The sequence below is a fragment of the Cloeon dipterum genome, chromosome X, assembly GCF_949628265.1.
Source record: "Cloeon dipterum chromosome X, ieCloDipt1.1, whole genome shotgun sequence".
NCBI classification, from domain to species: domain Eukaryota; kingdom Metazoa; phylum Arthropoda; class Insecta; order Ephemeroptera; family Baetidae; genus Cloeon; species Cloeon dipterum.
Window position 1 is genome coordinate 10668913 of NC_088790.1, and position 22191 is coordinate 10691103.

The 22191-nt window shown below is 36.6% G+C and overlaps 1 protein-coding gene across 2 annotated transcripts; it reads left to right on the forward strand.

Moving 5' to 3' along the window:
* The first annotated feature begins 11065 nt into the window (after nt 1–11065).
* On the forward strand, nt 11066–22091 carry LOC135945464 (uncharacterized). Of its 2 annotated transcripts, none has more exons than XM_065493179.1 (5): nt 11066–11235; nt 15341–15774; nt 17720–18088; nt 21431–21603; nt 21893–22091. In XM_065493179.1, coding segments are annotated over exons 2-5 (939 nt in total). In that variant the 5' UTR covers nt 11066–11235; nt 15341–15378; the 3' UTR covers nt 21894–22091. The 2 variants fall into 2 exon arrangements, 1 of the variants encoding a protein (XP_065349251.1); XR_010575429.1 differs by having other exon boundaries at nt 11068–11235; nt 21431–21759.
* The last annotated feature ends 100 nt before the right edge of the window (nt 22092–22191 follow it).

Below are 22191 nucleotides of genomic sequence, written 5' to 3' on the forward strand. Positions count from 1 at the left end.
GACTGCTCGGACCGCGGCCGCTATTGTGACACACGTATTGTCCCGCCGCCGCCGCCGCCACCACCGGACCGACCACCATCTTCAGTCGCCCGCCCAAAGCTTCCTGCAACCGTGTGCTTCCTTTGCCTGGGCTCCAGTGCAGCAGTCAACATTTCCTGACCAATGGGTTGGCGTGCCATAACATATTAAATTAGCCAAAATCTTATGGATCGTAAATAAAATTAACTTGCTTTGTCAAAATTTTCCATATCACCGTTTAGAATTATCCAAAGTAGGTCAGGAACACGCATTCGCTAATGACGTTTTAATTCGAATATGTTTCGAAAGAAATTCCACTGAACGTAAATAAAAAATAAAACATTTGTCAGAAGATCATAAATTCAGCTTCCTCGGTGTGTTGAGAGCTTGTTATTATCCCGTCGTAGTTCTACAGAAATGTCCTGCTCAACTAATTTCGGCTACTGGTAGCAGCCCTAACGCATGAGCTTCCTGTCCCATCTGGAGGCTGAGGATAACTCAAGTAGCCGAGACTAGTAGAGCAGCACATTTCTGTAGATATGCGGAAAAATAAACAGCTCGCTACACTCATAGGAAACTGCATTTAATTTCAACTTACGATTATGACAGCCTCGCGTGCTGCTGCCTTCATTGGCATATATCAAGAAATGATAATAAAACACGTCCAATGAGAAAAACGCTTATAATAACAGTCAAATTGTATTTTTAAAGATAATTTAAACTCTCAAATATCAATATTTTTTATAAAGAGTGAACTCTTTAAGACAAGGCAATAATAATTAATTGTTCATAAAAAGGGTGTGGTCTCATTTAAAAAGTCATAATTAACGGGCAATCCAAGATAATTATAAATTAATTTACAGTAAAAAAACATCAATTTAGCTTTGGCAAATAGTTTTTCTAAATTTTATTAAAATATATTGATATCACAGCAAACGAATTTCAAAAGAGATAAAGCCAAGAAGTTTGTACGTGTATACAACCTGTCGAACACGTGAGTATTTCCGGTTGCCTATTTCTACGTTGCGCGCGTCGTTTGACAGAGGCTGCCTCTGAGACCTATTTGGAATTTCATGTTGCAATCAAATGTAGTGCACTGATTGTGTTCATAATTTCCCATGGATGGTGCAGAGTTTATATTTAAACAAGTACATCAGCTTTATAAAAGGCCCCCTAATGGTGAACTGTAGATGATAAACTATCTCAAACCCTCCGATCAATAAATTATTTAATTAATTTTTATTTTATTTTATTTGTATTACACAGCGGTACAAAAATCGAAGCTTCTCCATTTCTGTCCACGCATTTAGAAATGAGTCTCAAACAACAAAATATTAATAACAATAAGTTGTTAATTAATCATTAAATTCTTTGGATTCCTTCAAAATTATGGGAATGTGTTGATTAAAACGTGATTTGTCCATTGAATTGTCTTTGATTTTTACGATATTCAAGCGAAACTATCTGCGAAACTTTAAAAATGAGCATATTTTCACTCGATACGGCTTTCATTAATATCATTCTGCGTTTTTTAATCAATCCCAACTTGTGCATGCGAATTTTGTAAAAGTAGCCAAATTAGTATGTTCCATTTTAATGCAATGCTAATTGGTCTTACTACTAAGTAAGCTGGATCGCGTTTAAATCAGCGTTAGTATTATTTATGTCCTGTAAATTGGACATCGTCGGTGTTCGTAAATAAATCTAACCTAATCTAATTATATGAGTGTAAAACATGAGAGATGCTATATTAAACGATTACAAGAACTACTGAGAAAATTAAAGATGGAAATGTAATTGCCAAGATGGATTTTTCATTTCAATTTGAATAAGTGAGCTCTTGATGTGCGCTTTTGGGGACTACGAGGCTCGCTTGTTGGCAGCAGCACCCTTTGCTCACCCTGCTTGAAACCACTAAACTTGTAAATGCAGCCTGCACCAATATAAGTTTTTTCGCCAGTGCAGTGGAGAGACGAAGTATGCAGCATGCAGTGGAGACACGGAGTCGAGGGCGCGGTGGCAATGGAATATTTTCATTTCTTGACCTACTTTGGTGCCTTGTGTGCTCTGACAAAGCAATAAAAAGCGAGTTTGCTTCTGTCAAGTGTGCTCCGACTGTAAGAGGAATCAGCCGAGGAGACGAAAAAGCAGCCCTTATTAAAAGCCTCAGTGCACTCTGCTTGTTACACGCGCGAAATGTGAGAGTTTCTCGGAATTTTTCTGCTTGCCAACAATGCATATTTACACGAATATGAGCGCAGGGTTTGATGTCAAAGTGCAGGTCAGGATTCATTTTATACGGTGCGACTTTGAACGAGGCTTGAGAACTTTCGTACGGCTGTGTGAGATAAAACTTCGTGCATTCCACCCTATTCCGTGCTTTTGTGTTCATGCAATGTAATTAAATGTGGGAAAAACGTATCAGATCCACATACTAGACACAGTTGGAACGTAAAATATTTTGTTTAAAATTGACTAAATTAAGTTTCATTTTATCAATAACGAATTGACCCATAGTTGAAGACTGCTAATAATCGAGCTAATTGCTAGAAGGACGAATGTTCTAGAGTTCTCGATATTTCCGGGGAAAAGGAGTTAAAATGTGCTTATATGAATTTCTAGAGCCAACTGTAGATTATTTATTTTTTTTCGAATTTTTCATCGCTGTATAATGGCCATTATTTTTAAGTAAAAACGTTAATTTTTCTATATTTTTCATGGACTAAAAAACTTTTCATGCCAAATATTTCAGCAATAAAAGCACTCAAAAATTTTGATGAGCAACTGGGAAGAAGCAGGAAAATATAATATATTATATGTAATATTGAAATTATCGGTTATTACTTGATTTTAATATTTTTGATGATTAATTAAGTTACTGATTTGCTGATTTACAACCAAAAATATACATTAAATTTTTAAAATCACAACCCAGTCAGAGGATGGTCTTAACCCGGTGTTTGTCAGATATGGAGCCCTATTTCACTTTTTCCTTCGACTGCAAAGTTATTTTTCGTTTTGTTTATCTGAATGTTTGTATTTATTGTAATTTGTATTTTGCTTACTCTAATAAAACCATACGCGCATCTCTTCTGGGAGCGAATTTGGCTCTGTTGTAAGCTAAATTGTTAAAAATACGAAAATAAGTATATATACTGATAAATACGTTTTTCATACTGTTTTAACGTTCACAATGCAGAATATTCAATTATAATTGATGTTGATTACGTAATAAGGGTTGCATGTTGAGTAAATTTCTTGTTCTTTTGATGCTTTAAAAGCCTCTCTTTCTCTCAAGTGCGAGAAACCAATCCCAGGCAATTTGAGTGGCTTGCTGATGATGAAATAAATTTAGTTATACAGAAATTTTTGGTTAAAACTTGATTTTAATATCATCTGTCGGCTATTATACTAATTTGCTGTTTTCCAACCAAAAATATGCATTAAATTGTTAAAATCACAAGGTCTGAAACTTTTCCTCCGAAATGGTAAGTTAGGCATTTAAACAAGAACCTCATTTTTCAACTTTATGATCTGTAAAAAATTTAGTTTCAGCATGTTTTAGTAATTTATTACTCCCAGAGTGCAGTGCAGATTCCAGCGTATCAAGTGAAGGGTTACTCGGGTGACGTCGTCGCGCAGCTCACTTATTTAGGCTGGTGGCCGGCGGGCGCGCGAGGGGATGCTGCACACGGCGCGGGGGTCGCGAGATCACCGCTGGGTGGCGCCGCTAGCATCACGCTGGGAGCCGCCGCACGGAACGCAACACAACGTACGGTCCATTGTGAGCTGAGCAGGGACCTGCCTGTGTGTGTTTTTTGCTCACTCGGCGCTCCGGCGTCCGCCGGGACACGCACAGCAGAGCTGCCTCGTTTTTATGAATTATTATACTGCGCGCCCGTTTGCTGGCAGGCGCAGCGAAGTAATTTCAAAGTTGCCTAATGGGCTTTTTTGCACTGCGTATTTCAACTTTTTCATTTATTCTGAACATGTGAATTAATTCTAACTGAGGAAATGATCGATACCACTGTGAGTGTAATTCCAAGTTCAGTGTTTATGACTTGCTCTCAGCTGGGCATTTATTGGAGTTATTGCTATTTACAAAACACGTTTTAAATTTCTTATATTTTGAATATCATTCCGATAAAATGATATCACAAGCATGAAAATAAAACATTATTACCCACAGGCTTCCGCAATTGCATGGCAAATAACTTGTAATTTTTAATTTGCCGTTTGAAATAAGATTGATTTTTTATTAAAATAATCATTATTTACAATATTATAAAAGCAACCCTTTTGGTCATTATTTGACCGTGTATGAAATTCACTCATTGTTAACTTTAAATAATAATTACTAAACCTATTTATTTGGAATATTAAATATGGCGATTATTGAAAGTTTGGAAATGCTATAAGCTTTCCGATGAGTGTTTGGCCAGTTGCGAAAGCCCCTTAGTTTTCATATCCACCAATAGAAGGTGCCAGAGGTCACTTATGATTTTTATTGCACTCTTCAGTTACGAATTAAGACTCAATCCTGCTGCTGTAATTTCTGATCATAGTGAGGGGGTGGTGTCATCCAGCGGAATCAAATATGCGAATTCCTTTTGATAGTTGCGGTTCATTGAGTTCCATAGTATGGAAATTAGACTGAAATATATTTATAACAATTTTAATCTTGCGAATAGCGTGTCAATAATATAACAATAATTATCTCAGTAAAACAATAGTTTTACGACCCTGGTTAAGTCTTTGGGTCCAACAATTACAGTAAAGTATTCGCTTCTCGCTTGAGGGTGAGCGGTCAGTATAAGGAGAATTACACAAAGTAAAGGAGAAGAATTTATCATACAGTAATAGCGACATCTATATAGGTTGGGATTGATACAAACTTAGTTAACGCCAGAATGTGCAGATAATTACTGAGTCCTGACAATCCTTTCTATTTTACAGAATGTCAAAATTTACCCATTGTTTGATTTTTCCTAAATGTTTTATTCTAAAAGTATTTTACATTATTTTTTGCTCTATTTTAAATTTTAATAATTTCAAAAATTCATTTTGAAAATTTTCAAAGTTCTCTGAATAAAATTATGAAATAAAAAATACCTCCATTGGCTCACAAGATGGCACTCGCATACAAATTTAATAATTATGAAGAAATCCAAATATTTTTTCTTTGAAGCAAAAGATTTGGAATATACAATCAATTAGAAACGCACTTGGTGGAAAATAAAAATCAAGATATGAAGTCGCAATTCCGGAAATCCACTCCTAATTTTTACAAAATCTTACTTAATAAAATAAGTTTATTCTAGAAGTCTGTTAAAAAATCTCATTGTTAGTTTGATCTTCGGATACTATTGAAAAAATAAATTTTGCCACTTTGGTTTTAAACCGCATTTCAATGCTCAATATTTTCCATTTCGCAACCGAAATGGATCAGTTCGTTCGTTCGTTGTCCTATTTGCAGATGTATTTTAAACCTTTTGAGGACGCGAATCTAGCTCACATCCCGGTGGCTGCAACCTTCAGCTGGATTATAATTAGCATTGTATCTGGGTCGGAAACAGACACTGAAAATGGGCACGTGTGTTTTGAATGTTGTTAGCAATTTCTGTCACAAATTTTAATATTGGGATGAAACAAGATATTTTGACAAAAAGTACTTTTTTAAGGGCGAGTGAAGAGAGTTAAGTGTTTATGAAGGAATATATGGGTGTTTTGAAACTATTTTTAATATACTTTCAAGTATTCAGGGCCAGCTCCGGTGCATATAGTGCTAGAAAAATGAAATTATTCCTTGAAGAAGAGGGGGATTAAGGGACAAAGGATTAAAATGGATGATGGTTACCACCCTGAAACCTTTTTGGCTCGTCAGAGAGCATCAAGACGAGGTAACGGTGTGCAGTTTTTGCATTTCTGGCCAACCGTACAGAAGCCGAAATCTCGCGTGCACTTGATATTTTGATTTTGACCCAAAGCCGGTTTTGATCTTTGACCTGAAATATCTCAAAAGAGTAACATATCACCATATCAAAAATTGCAAGGCAGAAAATAATATTAAAATAATTAAAATGATAATGAAATATTTATGAAACCCCAAAAGGTGTACCTGAAAAAAATTAAAACATGCTTCTTTTCTTAGAATATTTGAAATTATAAATTGGTGGCCTAAACCTTTGACCTAGAAAAATATTTTTATCGCAAACCTAAGCTTTCGAGTAATATTTAAAACGTTTCATATTGTGATAACTTTGTATTCTGAGCTGAGTGTTTATCTTAACCTATAGATGTCGCTATTACGGTATAATAAGTTCTTCTCCCTTAACCTGTGTAATACTCCTTACTGACCGCTCACCTTCGCTCGCTACCGGTCATATCACACTCACGCTCCCTGGCCAGGAGCCGCTCAAGCGAGAAGCTAAAACATAATGGTACTTATATGTAGACTCGAAGACTTTAACAGGGTAAGACTATTATTTCACTGTGATAATAATTATTGTTATATGTATTATTGACACGCAATTGCATAATTATAATTGTTGTAAAATACATAGTTCAGTCTAGTGGGATTCAATAAACCGCAACCAACAAAAGGAATTTGCACATTTGATTACGCTGGACGACCCCCCAACAGTTTGTTACAAATACTTTTTAAAATTGTGTCTGATCTATATGATCTTGATATCGAACATTCAATTCAATTCATCTTTATTTATTTCATGGCATGTCACTGCAAAAGAGATCATGTGGAATCTCATCACTACATTGCAGGCATCCATTTGCAAATATTTTTATTAAATTTCTACAAGACTAATCGACGTATTTTTAAGAATAAAGTAAATCAGATACTGCGTGTATTTATTTAATGCACAGCTGATTAGGGAGCACAAACCGGATCCGAGATTTGGAAGAAAAATAGGACCTCCATTCTCTGGGAACAACAAGCGAGAGAAAAACACGGAACTTAATACTTTTAACCAGTTGCACCATGGGTGCATCGGATCGGAAGTGATTTATTATTGCCTCGGGTCCATTGTGTCAATAAAAAAATATAATCCAGTGAATTGCATTCGTCGAAGGAGCCAGACAAGAATAATGATTTCATCCGCGATCGCACACATGCTGTTTTCGGCTTGATGCGGGTTCGGCAAAAGCTGCGAGGCGGTGCCCTCGCGAGTACGCATGCAATATGACCTCTTTATATATGCCCCAAGGGTTGTTTACCCGCGCAACCTTCCTCAGGTGTGCACACAAAGCCCATCACTCACCCTTCAGAATTCCTCCCCCCGGCCAAATAGTCCCTCGCATTGTTGCATTCTTTTGAGGTGAAAGGTTGTCTAGTGACACACGTCGTGTAAAAAATTCAATGTGGAGTAGTCTCTTGCTAAAAAAACAAATTTAAACTAATATTCTCGAGGTATTGACTGAATTGATACAATTTTCATATTTAACACTAATAATGAAAAATGATGAATTTTTAACAGCTTTTCAGTGCACCTCTAGATGCAAAATATACGTGATTTGAGGCATAATATTTTCGTATTTTTTGCAATATAAAAAACTAAAGATCTTTTTAGAATCCTGTAAATAATATTATTTTGTGTAATGCATTACTAATGAGCTGCAGGAGAAATTAAACTATCCCTGATATTTACACACTAAAATTTGATGTAGAAAAAGAAAGAAATACACACGTAGGAAGTTAAATTAAAATAATTGTTTTCAGAACGTCAATTATTAACCACCAATTGATTTGTCTCATTTATAATGTCTACAGACCAAATTTAAACTAATTTTAACAAAAACTGTTTTAAATCAATTTTACAATTTTTGCAATTTTCTTAAAATCTCCAAAAATTACCGTCGAATAAACGAACAAATTGCGCGACTGTATGTGGTTCATGAGTAAAGGCCTCACGAATCCAATGGTTTCGCCAAAACCTTAAACGTCGAATCCTCTAAAAGTTCCCTAATTGTCAGGTTTGCACGGAGTTATACCAACTATGATTCAGAATTCAATGCAGCTAATACCATGGTATGAATTTTGGTTTGGAGATTGCCTAAGGGGCCGAAACAGCCATTGTGCTGTACGAAAACTTAGTGTTTAATGTTTAATTTTTCTATAAAAATTTCACTGATATTAGCTATCCTACCTGAGTAACTCCACACAGATCTCAGCCATTTTACGTAAATATTCATTACATTAGATTTAAAACTATAACTTTATGTAAATCCCGTGTATTTTTCAATTATTCGACATTCGACACAAAAAGATGAATTCTAAGGAAACATTGATCGAGCCGAAATTCCAACGTCTGTTTTTTGCTCCATACGTAGGACGTCGACCCTGCTTGCACGCGCAATCCTCGGATTCTGCCTGTGCTCACACAAAGCGCCGGCACGTCTGTGTTGCGCACGCAATGCTATATTGCCAAAAGGCAGGTATGCGAAGGGTGCAGACTCTCCCTCCGCCCCTAGTGCCTCGCAGACACACCTGGGTATTGTGCAACACACGTTATTCACCTCCGCTACTACCCGCAGGGAAACCACCCTTGTTTACGTCGTGGATCGTACTCACCTTTTTTCTCTATGAAATATACCTGCTGCGCGGCAACAAGCTCACGCTGAGGCCTCTTCTCTTTTCATTCGACATTGCGGGTCTACTCATGGGGAAAAATTAGGGGAGCCGGCAAACAATATACAACTTTTGACAGATCTTCTGCATTGATAAATTGAAGTTTTTTGTTAGTAACATCGCATAGAACCAATATTTTTTCATTTGGAATATAAAATAAAATTATTAAATTTTTACTCTCGTGGCTAAAATTTAATTTAGCACAGCTAGTCGCGTTTTGTGTCACTCATTTTAATGTTAATTAAAACAAAATCAAATTTATGAACTCCTGGACTGGCACGTTGTCGGAAGTACTTAAAACTAATATGACTTAAGCCCAAAATTGATAATTACAACAACGATCAATTTAACATTTAGCACGATCCGAGTAATTGGATTTCCGACAGCACGCCGTGTTTAAAGAAATGCGCGCTGCTGGGAGCGCGTCGATGGTTTCAAGAATGAAGATTTACAAACCGGTCCTGAGCAACTCCATTACATGACGTGCTAAACTAGATAATTAATTAATTACACATATGATTTAGTGGTGCAAATTTTAAATTAATCATTAACCGCTAATTAAAACGCGAAAGAGGTTCTGAATAGTTTGCATCGTGTTGTTTGATGGTGCCGAAATTCAATCAGCTTATATGGGTTCTTTGTTCGCAGTCCATTAAATTTTTAATGATTATTACATTTTTTAAGAAAAGCGCTTAAATGGTGGAATTTTTTATGATATGAGATTCAGTTATATGGAATTGTTCGTGATTGAAAATTAAATTTTGTAAATAATTTCTGCATCAATTGAGCAATCAATTTAGCTTTAGGAGACCCTTTTCTGAACTAAGACTTCCTCCAATGAGGCCCGTGCGCCCATGTTATTCGTTCACAATGTTATTGGGATGCGAGTTATCGCGAGTTGATCGCTCTCGGGGGATAGAAAGAGATAAAAACTTTCAAAATTAAATGTAGTGCGCCTTTGCGTCAAAAAATAACTGTATCATAATTAATTATATATAAACAATTTTACGAAAGTTGGCATTACATGGTATTTTTGTACACATCGCAGCTTTTATTACTGCTACTCTTTTTTGTTTTATTTTTAATCTCTTTCATGTCTTTCATTATATACATTTTTAAATGCCTAAAAACTAACCAATTGTTTCCAATCTTATTTAGTCTCATATATCTAGGGCTGAGAATTTCAGATTTTTTCGGAAAAATATTCGACTGTTTTACTGTGTAAATTTGACGGTTTTCAACGGCTTCTGGACCTATCTAGACGGGTTTTCGAGCCATTGCTATAACAATGTTACAGTAAAAATTATCATTTTTACTGAAAAAATTTTATATTCTTGTCCGAATGTCAAAATGGTAATATCTTAAATCCATGAACTAAAAATACAGATAAACGCTTTGAACAATAAATTTTAGGTTATTCACATTTTTTCTTCTAAGTTGAAAAATTATAAAAACGGAAACGTAACGGTTTAATCCTCTTTAGAGAATACATTGATCCTTTTTAATCTTACTTGAATCTTAATTTGTTTTTTAACACTTCTTACATAATCACCAAAACTAATTGGACAGGAATTTTTTCCATTTTGCAATCATAATGGAATGAATTCATGAAAATGAAAAAATAAATTGTATCTATAATTTGAGAAAAATGGAAATGGAAACCAATCTGTTTCTCAACAGGTCTAGTAAAAATTGCAAAAAATATATACTTTGGCATGTGACAAAATGTTTCGACTGAAAAACTAGTCAATATAACTTTTTCTGCTCAAAAACTAATACAATTAAACTGTGAGAAATATTTTCTGACACGCGAAGCTATTATCCACGCACACTTAGCCAATTTAGATGCTTTTAGGGGTAAGTTCCAGACAGTTTTCATTTATTTTAAATGGCGTAGAATTACGCGATTCGTGCTCATTTGATGGGTACGCAACAATTGGAAGCTGAAAATATAGCCAATCGTCTAAATATCACTGTCTTAAATGATTACATAAAAATCCCCTTTCCTCTTTTAAATTCTGTCCAAAAAGTGTGGTCAAAACACTTTATGAAAACTAAATAAAAAATAGAACATTGTATATCATACATTTTAGAGTAGCCATGACATTGGATAAAAAATGGACAGAGTTAAGATTCCAAGAATGGGAAAGGCCAGAAAATATGAGAACTTTCAATTTTACTTTCCACCTGATTGCGAGTGTGCGGTTAGAAGCCCGACTCACGAACAGAGCAAATCGCGGCTGCGATCGAGCGAGTGCAAAGAGTGCGAATTGCGGTGCAGGTTTGAGTACAGAACCGCGAGAGGGCGCGGCCGTCGAGTTTTTTAAATGCCACGCGCACCGCTCGGCGTACTCATCACACAATACCTGAGTGACGTAAGTCTTTATAATCGGCGGGCGGCGGGAGAGTGGGGGAAAATTTCTCAGGTATTGTGCTGTTGTCGGTGCAGCAGGACGTGGAGCACTTGGAGCAGTGTCACACGGCCAGGACGATCAGAAGCCGCGTGCAGCTGGACCCTTGCGCCCCGAGCCGCCCCCGACCGCCGCCGCCGCCTCCGCCGAGAACCCTAAGAGGTGAGTTTGGGTCCAGAGACATCCCGGTGCCCCTAACGGGAACCAATTTTTCCCTGTTTGGTCTCCATCCGATGAGTGACTTGAACGAACGGTTCTCGCGAGGGCGAACGAGAGTGCCGTGCACGCTGCGTATTATTTTGCGCTTTCCCGATTGACGTCATATTGAATATTCGCCGTTGTCTCGGCACGGGTGCCCTGCGAGCCCAGCTCCTAAAGGATGCCTGATGATGGTTGCGAAGGCATTTTGGTGCCTCTTCCAGCCAGGCTAAAAATAGAATTTGGATGGGGCCCACTCACGCTCGCTAGCGAGGAGGTCGGAAGGTTGCGAGCGCACCGCTTCGCAGGTCTTTGAGATTTAAAAACGATGAGACACCAGCAAACTGGGGAAAATCCAGGATTTTTATATGTTATGAAGGCTACTGGATTTGAAGTAACTAATTCTAAAAGCCAAATTTCTACTTTTTTTCTGTTAGCTGTGTGAAAGTAATTTTTATTTAAAAAAATTTACGCTTCTGTACCAAGAAAAATGCTAAATTTTACCGTGAGCAGAGTTTCGATTGTTATACTTTCTCCGATGTCATCAGCTCTTCTGCACGCGAGGCTGCTCCCGGACGCTGTATATTTACTCTCAAAATTTGACCATCAAAATTTAGAAGCATCATTTTCAGTTCTGTTGGCCAGTTTATTCAGTCTGGATTTTACCATTGCTTTAAATCAAATATACTCAATGCGCACAGAGCTTAATTTTGCTCCAGTAAATAAAATATGAACCGAAAGTATGATGGTATTTAGGACGATCCACTTTTTTCTAAGCCTTCTTTAGCAGCACGATGGCACAAGATTGTAAAAAACCCGTATAAATCATTACAAAATTCTGGAGACCAATAAAATTAAGTGTTCTGGTGCTAAAAAATCGCATAAACAAGTCCACTTCCCAAACCGAGCATTCATTTATTGGAAAACGGGAATGATGAAGCCTGGGCTCTGTTTGTTAAATTATTATTATTTTCAATAACTTTTGTCCTTTGTCCTGTCAAGTAACACATTTTTTATAAAAGAAAAGAAAATTTTTAATAGCTAAATTCCGGGGCACAGATCATGAGGATTTAGATCAAGGATGGTTCACGAAGGACCGTTTCTGACTGCATTGCACCAAAACAAAGACCAAAAAGTCGATATTTTTAGTATAGCAACGCTAATTGTGTGAAATAGGCATTTTACACAAGGTTTTATGCGCTGCATGCGTCTAAACTCCTGATTGCAACAAGAAAAATTCAAAATTTACTAAATTTATGGAACCAGCAGCAAAAAAGTTTTTATATAAAGCGAGTTAATTTTAAAGAGGAAATTACTCTTCATAACTCATATACTCGTAACAAATCATTGCCATGGTTTTTTATAAGTAGCAAATCTTTAAAATCAACAGGTCCAAAACGACTAAAATATCTCTTTTTAGTCTTAGCTCTCTAGCATCAACGAAATATTTAAAGTCATTAGCTACATCACACTATGACACAATTCAAAAGAAAGAAAGTTAGTAAATGTGCACGATTTAACTCAAAGCCTTGCCTCGATTTCAGGGAAAATATTCCCTTTAAAATCTTGCTGGAAATAACTATATAGCTTTATATGCCAGATCTTTAAATACAACGGGCTGATTTTTTTTAAAGAAACTAAGCAACGAAGGCATGTGAAAACATTGTATACTGCTGTCGATAAATTACATCCAAAAATAAATCGTGGTTGCGAAAGATCCATTCACTTTTAGGCCAAAAATAGCTGACATCTTGGCTAAATATGTCAAAGTGCTCGGGTGATCCCGTTTCAATACATTTACACTGAAATCATGCTTGGATATATTTATACCCTGAGCACCCACCACAGAAGTACTCGTCTGGCACGAATACAGGTACTAGCACACCGGCGCCTTTTACTTTTTTCGCGGTGAAATGCCAAAATACATACATGTAAAACATTGCACTACAAGCCAATAACAATGATTCACAATCCAAAAATAGCTTCAAACAATCACGCTGGCATCTAAAAATAAACTTTCACTTGCGGAGATTTACCGATTAAGAAATCTGCCTCTCACAAATATGGTGCTACATATTTATAAGACCCTGAGGCGGACATTTCGAACTTTATGTGTGGCATTTTTTCTAGATTTTTCACGCATGCAGAGTGTAGTGAATTCAAAGATGACTTCACACATCTCAGACACGAGGAAAATTAATCGTTTCCTCTCATTTGTTTGCTCTTTTCCTTCCAACCTAAGAAAAGAAAGATGTTTATTTATGTTAATTTTTCCCCGAATTTGTGCTATTTTGCCTTCAGGTCTTGTTGTTGTTCGTAGAAAATAGTTTTGGGGAGCCCGAGAGCCTTAATTTCTTTTGGAAACAGTGGGAAATGGAAATTAACCACAACATGCCGTGACTAGTTTCACGCGGCGCAAAAATATTAGTGCGTGAGTTTTTATGGTGAACAAGCAGATAAAATAGAAGGAGATTTTACGCGTTGAAAATACCGTTTGAGATAATTCACTTTTTTAAATATACGTAAAAAGCGTTGGCTCAAGCCATAGTTGAGATAACTTCTAGCCTTAAAATGAAAAGCATCAAACCCAATATTTACTTCAATTCAAATTGTATAAATAGAATAGAAAGACAAGTACAATAGTATTCTACCGTTGATTATTCTCGCATATTTGTCGTACATCACATTGTTTTAAATAATTTAACTATCGTGAAAATTTGTAATTGTTTTAAGAAGAGGTTAGTTATTTCAGTGTTGTGGTTAACATGTGTCAAGTTTTAATGACGAGATCAGACAACAAAAACCAAGCCACCGTGTATGATTTCCCAACTTAACCAGCTTTGCTTGCTATGTAATATCTAATAGCACTGTTTGCTGCGTGCAGTGTGGGCCACGTAGTTTTTCTCTCGACACCATGGCAAAGATTAGACTGATCCACGAATTTAGACGTGTAAAAGCGATGTCGCGGTGGATTTAAACAGAAAATCCGGTCCAGCTGACGATTTATGGTGGTTGCCAAATCGAATATGAAAGTCAATAAACCTATGTGTTGATTGCTCCGGGTTAATTAAGCTCTAAATTTAAATCGGGTGTTGCAACTTTAGCTTATAAATAGACAATGAGGTCGTGCCTTTGGTGAAGTGCTTTTAATCTGATCATAACTTTTATTACACAGCGACAATGCTGATTTTGTGGTTCAACCAGTTCCACGGATTTGTTTTATTTTCACTCAACAAATTTATTGCCCCTTATTCTCGCAGCTTCTGAACATTTCCAATGCTTTTACAACGATTTAGATTAACCCAACATCAGCGACAAATTTCATTATGGCTTGAAGATAATTCAGATCATTTATTTAGAATGTTTAAAATTGATTAAATACTCGTGTTCAGTGCAGAGAATTAGTTATGGAAAGTAAATATGTATTTAAAAAAGAGTTTAAATAATTAAGAATGTCTTAAGTTTAGACATTTTTGCGCTGGAGAGCATAGGCTTTTAGCTTGAAAATTGACGCTTTGGAAATTTGAAGGAGTGTATATATGTTCATTAAATTCAATTGCTGGTAGAATATAACCAAAGTACTATGGCCAAGCCTGGTAATGGCGGCTATGATTCACATATTTTGAAAAAAGGAATTTTATTTACTATTTTGTATATATTTAATATTTTATGCAAAAGTATAACTGTTTACAATTTGAATATTAATTATGTCACTGAAAAAGTAGTTCCTCTCAATTTCATGCGTCCATGACTTTTTTAATTTTGGTAATTTTGCTAGTATTAATTGATTTTCATGCTGCTTTAACTTCACAACGTTCCTGAAATGTCTTATTATCTGAAATTGTATATCGCTTCATGCTATCGTTGCTAATTAAAAATAAAATCGAGTAAATTGCGCATCATTATTTGCTCCAGAGTGCACATATGGCGCTCGAAAAATGGCGTCCTGCTTTCCATCGTTGCGAATTTCCGCTAAAGACTTTAAAAATAAATGTTAGAATAATCCGGTCAACGCGTGTTGGCGTTCTGAATATCCGATGTGTCATTCAAGCCGCGTTTGTTGCCGCAGGTGCGATGCAGAGCGGCTCCTGAGGTGCGCCGACTTCGATGGAGCCGAGCATGGGAGCGCCCGATGAGCAGCCGATCGACCTGAGCAAGCCGGCCAGCAGAACGGAGACCGCCGAGACTTCTGCGGGCCAGATGGCCAAGAACATGTTCGTGAAGAAGCGGTGGCTGGCGCAGAGTCAGACCAGCAACCGCTTCGTGCCACTCAGCAGGATCAGGCACTCGGCCCTCAAAAGGCGGGCGCATGAGATGAGCTGCTCGTCGTTCACCACAACCACCACCACCACGACTACCACCGAGGAGTCGGCCTCCGTGCTCTCTAGTAGACAGTGGGAGCTCGAGATGCGCCTCGACAGGGCCAACAGCGTGCCTTACCTATCCGCGCTGCCGCCGCTGCAGAGGCAAAAGTCGCTTAGTGAGTCCCGGATTACTCCCAAGGTGCGTTTTCAATATTTTGATAGCAATATGTTAAAAAAATTACGCTCCGAACAAAGAATTTTAAAACGTGTTTATTTTGTACTTGAAACACGCAAGAACTTTTAGACTTTCTTCTATATATATATATATATATATATATATATATATATATATATATATATATATATATGGAATTAAAGAAACCCCTAGTGTATAAGACAAAAGAAAATCATTTCTGACCGGATTTGATGAAAAATGCACTTCAAGGAATTGCATTCAAAGCACAAACCACTTCAGTTGAATGCTTGGTGCTAATAATACAAATTAAAATCAGATAAGATAAATTAATGAAAATTTTCAAAATACAGTCAAAATTCGTATCCTTGCCATGCCATTCGTAATATGATACTTTTCACAGCCTATAATATCGCCTCAAAATCCACATAGTTTTGGCGATATTGATTTGTTTTGTAGTTAAATGATTGCTAGTAAGGAAAAGATAAGGGCAGGTGTAACAGGTAAATCCGAATGAAAATAAGTATAGCAGGAAAATCAGGCACTTGCCAGATTTCTTTTAAGATTTTTTCCATCTCTTGTCTATTCCTAAACTGTTGAATATTTTCTCAAACTGCCAATGTAAACCTGATGTGAACGTTCTTCTCTTTATCAACTTGACTGTTGTTTCATAAACTATTAATTAATTTCATTTGTATGATTCACAAAACGATTTATAAGTATCAGTTGTTGTTATGATTTGAAAAATTAATCTTATTCCGAAATTGTTTTTTCTATTTTGAATGTAATCGCAGTGGGCGCTTCAATAATAAAATTTTGATTAAATTTTTTTCAAATCTGATCTTCTTAAATTAATGTAATTTGAACAATGAGTTGGACGACTGCTTAAAAATACTTCATCGTCAAAATTTAAAGCGGAAAATACAAGTTAATTTTTTACTGAAAGAATTCTTTAGGGTTTATATTAACTGTAGAACATGCACTTAATCAATCCTTCAAGAAACACGCCCCGACATTTTAGTAATTAAAATAAAGACTAAAATGTGTATTAAGTAGTTATATTATAGCGTTTTGGCGCCTGTCTAGAAGCCTATTCGCCATCTTTTGCGTTTGCCAATAAGACAGCCACCTGTTGATCCGACTGCAATTTCTTCATTGAGCAATCAAGTAAATTGTTTTAATTTCAGATTCCAAAACTCAGTTATATAGGCAAAAATATCCTCATGGCTCATTGTCCGACTTTGAAAATTCATTTGAAAGTCCACAAAACAAAATGCAGAGAAAAGATAATACATCACCTGTACCTTATGAGCTTCCAAAAATATAACATGAGTAAAATCATAGCTGTATTTTCTTGACTCTTACACAACAATAAAACTTTCTGATTTCACAACGACACCATCTATTTATCATTAAAAATAATTTTAATATATCGGAGTACACTTGAGCATCGAGGAAAATACGAAAAAATATGCACTGCGAAGTGAAAAATTTATTGATGAGTTAAGTTGTGAGATTGAGTCATTTTCAGTTAAAATAGTTCAGTTTTAGTAAATCGCCCAATTTTCTCAGATATAAACTTTGCTTATGAGTAGTAATAATTTACTCTTATAAGGATTTATGTGTTCCAGCTTAAAGTTTAAAGTTTCAATTTAGTTAATGGTCAAATTTTACAAGCTTGTAAAATGCTCTCTTATCAATTTTCACTCACGCAATTGTTGTTCCCGACGCGAGTAACTTTAAATGTTAAAATGTGTCACCATGTCATAGCAAAACAAGAAAACCTCATATCCTTGACGAGGAATTAAATTGACTCTGAACGACACGCAATGACTCAGCTGAAGTTAACAGAAAGTCTAACACGTTCCATTATTTGCTCGACAGTTCTTTCCCACAATGGCTTGGACGAATTTCAATTCAACCAAATGAATTATTTTTGTTTCGAAAATAGGTGCACGCCGTGCAAGACGTGTCGCCGGTGCAAGTGATACCCATGCGGTCGCCCCTGAACTCTACAGACGACCGGACGGTGCGGTGGCTAATCGAGCACCAGCAGGAGCTACAACGCCAGCGGATGCAGCAGATGGACATTCTGCAACAGCGCGCTAGCCCCGAGCCGACCGAGATCAACCTCAATTACTACAATAAGGTGGTGCAGTTCATGCAGACGCAGGAGGCCGAGAGGCAGAGGCTCGCGCAGTCAGCCGCCACGGGGGTTGCAGCACCGACCACCGTCGAAGAGGACGATGGATACGACGATAATGATGACGAGGAGTGTCCCGAACTCGCCGACATTGATTATTCCAGCTCGCCTAGTCAGGTAAATAATACGCATTAATGTATTTCTAGAAGGGCATACTTGCTTTAGCGCGAAGATATGGTTGGGAAACCGACCAATTTGATTGTTTTACCGCATTTTTCAACTTTTTTCCGAATTTGAACCACAAAAGAGGTCATATTTTGCGACAAAAAAGTCAGGGAGTAATAAAATTATAATACAATTTCAAATAATATCCATTAATCTGCAAAATCAGTATATATAGATTAGATTTATGTCTAGTGCTTTTTCTTTCAACATAATTATTGCCTTTTTCAAAAATTTGAATACCATCAATGTATAATAAGATTCAGTGTAAAAATTAAATTAATAAAAATATTATTTATAGGTAAAATTCGATTAATTGCGAAAAGGTTTTCAAAAAAACATTGCAATCCCTCTATTTCTGATTTATCGCAAACAAACGTAAATAATAAAAATTAAATATATCAATAAATTATAAGGAAAGAAATTTGCGAGAAAAATGGCACGGAAAGCATTGCCCGTCCATAGATTATTGAGAATCGATCGCCGCATTTACCTGTAGGCCTAAATGAGCGTTGTTATATAACTTGTTACAGCCATGCCCAGGGTAATAAACAGCGGCTAAAAGATAATTTTGCGTCTCTCCGTAGATGTGGCTAGTCCGCTACTTCTTTTATTGCCTATATGTTAGCTATATTGATGTCACCAAACAAACGAATATTGGCTTTAGCCACCAGGATAACAGTATATGGCCATAAACAAATTTCAGCTCTACTTCGCGTTAAAATGACCTCTCACTTTGTCTATTGACTCTTTCCTATTTTTCCAGTTATTTTTTATCGTATTCTTAAAATTTTATATCAGATCTTTTCCCTTATTTCCCTCTCGCTGTACCCAGTGCAAAACTTATTGTATTTCAAGGATTTGATTAATATCGATCCATAGTTTTTGCTGCCATGACGCAAAGTTTGTTTAATTATTTAATCAGTCCTCAACTACACATTTTTTATATTATTTTTGCTATTGCTACAAGATTAGCCCACCTATATGCTTTTAAGGAAACCAGTTTTTCAACAGGAAAGGGCGGAGCTTTGTTTAACACTCAAATGTGGCAAACAACACGCGTGAAAAGCCGGAAAGTATTTAATTTGATATTTAGAGTTAGATTACGAGCAAGAGTTGAAGCCACAGCTATAAATTATATATACTTATTCAAATTCAAAATGTTATTTTTATCATCAGAAATAACCGACTCGGTATCTTGTGGAGGTTTAAAATTGAGGTTTTGATTGCAGAGGTAGCAATATAAGTGGCACGATAGTTATAAGATCCAGTTCTTGCAAATTTCGCCGAGGACTATAAAAATATGGTCGTAAATAATATATAGCGATAATTGTTTTTACTCGTGCCTTTCACGTGGTCAACGCGACGAAACCACACTGCTTTATTTCCCTTGCATGCTATATCCTCAAGAAAGTATACAAATGACGCATGGGAATTTTTGCACTTCAAACGTGTTGACACTATTATTAAAATTAAGATTTAAAAGAGGAATATTTTGAGTGCCTTTGTATGACGTTTTTCAACGCCTTCATGGTGTTTTTTTTATTATTAGTGCAAGCTGAATCGTTTAGAGTATCTTTTAAGTTTAATTGGCATTTATGATGCAAATGCCCCATTTTCAAAAACGAAAATGCAAACTATAAATAACAAGAACTCAACTTCAACATATTTTTTAGAACAAATTTTAATAGACATTAAAACTAACAATAATTTAAAATGGGGGGTTTAAACACAAATAAATTGAAACAGAAAAGAATTAGTTTTGGAGGAAATCTCTTCTGAAGCACAAAAAATGTTAACCACAGAGAATTTTTCCTGTGTTTTTACTGCGCAAAGTAAAAATGGGAATGTTTCCGCTATGGCGGAATTGTTAACCCAAATAGTGGAAATCCCATAATTTCCGAAATGATTGAGTAATATGTGATTATCTTGTTTCCCTTTTGCGCTACTTTGCGACAAAAAGCTTATGCGCGCGGAGCAGTCCAATTCTATATTTAGTCTCCATTCACTTTTATTTTTAGCGGCTGATACACTACCTTCAAGAACAAATATACACACACACACTCACACTCAGCTCGATCGCGCACAAGGAAGTCTGCATAAATCAGCAGGTGCTCTCAATGTAAAATTGCACCAGCTATTTATACAAAACCAGTCGGGCGTTGGAATTAAAAAACCTCTTTTTGGATCGCGTGTTGGTTCCATTTTTATCCTTGGATACATAAATATACAACTCGTCCACAAATTTAATTTCAATAAAAATTAAATTGTGAATGCTCTTAATGTTGTGCGCGTTGACCCTGTTCGTGTTTTTTAAGGTAGTAAAAACAACCTTTCGCCGTCATTCAGATGTAATCATATCGTCATCAAAATGCAAATATTAACAGCTTATACCTCTGTTTCTTGACAGGAGTCAAAGGTGTTATATATATATATCTGGGTGTTATTTTATGCAATCTACTAAAATTAGTACAACTACCTGTATATACAATTAACGTACGCGAAAAATTGGCTTCGCCCGCTGGTGCCGCCAAACAGGTTTCCTTCTCAAAAATTATTCTGGATCTCTGTCTGAAGAGCGCAATAACTCATACACGTTCAAAACGTAGTGTTTTATTACAACGTACATGATCTCTTCTTCGAATACGTTAGATTTTATTGCAATTTAAATTTGCTGAACAGGATATGACATTGAACTTATTTTTAGTTACCCCAAAAGGCAAAGGATTTAGCGCACTGTCGGTTTCAATTTATGTGGAAATGCAAGAATCAAATTACGACCAACCATAATTTGAATTTTACAAATTTTCTTAAAAAAATTTGATGGGTGAAAATCCAGGTAAGCAAGACCTGCTAACCGCCACCCCAAAATTTCGCGGCTGAGATAGTAATTTTGAACCTCTGCTCAGCACATCCGATCGCAATAACACCGCTGAGAGGAAAACATGGGGCCCAAGTGGCCGCAGAGCAGCTTTGGCCCAATGTGGCCATCTTTTCGCCTCCTCGCACCGAGATCTTTTATTGAAACGCCATATTTGTCCTTAAAGCCGCTGGAAAAGTGCGAAAACCAGAAAATGGCGAGTCGGCGCCGGTGCACCTCACAGCCCGTTGAGATATCTTCTGAGTATTTCGAGTCACTTACTCACCTTTTGCCATCTCTTGACATTCGGCAGAAAATAATATTTCCTATTTACCTAATTATTTTCATTAATTTTCTTGCGTGTTGGATTATTTCGAATTCTGATTGCAAGACACGCCTCAAGTGTCAATTTTAACTAAATCATTTCCAATTTGCAGTCTGGTGACCATCCTGTCGGGGATGAAGCGTGCGAGTCAAAGCGGAAAGCAGGTCAACGGCCAATGACTGGCAAACATGTGCGTCCAGGCACCGGCGCCAAACCGTCCACGCTGCTGGAGTTGCGCAAGAAGATCCAGGCGAGACAACAGTTGAAGCAGTCGCCAGCCATCTAGTAAATCATTATAAATGACTATGCTGATTACCATTCCCACTAACGACAAACTGAATTACGCGAATTAAGTGATGCAGCATCCACACGGTATCGGAGTGCTCAAATGAGATTCATCGACCCGCAAACGTACAAGGCGATACTGTGCCAAATGCAAATGTAAAGTGATGTTTTAAAGCTCTCGTATTTAGTAAACTATTAATTTATCAAGTAATTTTATACATTAATCAGTGCTGAGGGACTTGTTAAATCATGGATGGTCCAGAGTTTCTGATTTGATTTGATATTGCAGAGCCGCAAGTTCTCTCCAGTCGACCAAAAGCAACCGAGTGAGGTTCTAAAAAAATTTACCTTTACGAATATACCTCCATCTAAAACTCAAGATTTCACATTCCAGTTGTGCAGCAAAGACTGAGACCTCGTGATGTTTTGAAAGTGCATTTACAACAATTTTGTAAATAAATCAAAGAAAGTGCTATGTACACAGCAAATTTTTTTCTCACACATTAATTTAACAGCAATTTTGGTTCAATTTTATTGTCCTGTTTATATTGAAAAATGTGTCACGTGCACATTAAGAGAGGGTCTGGA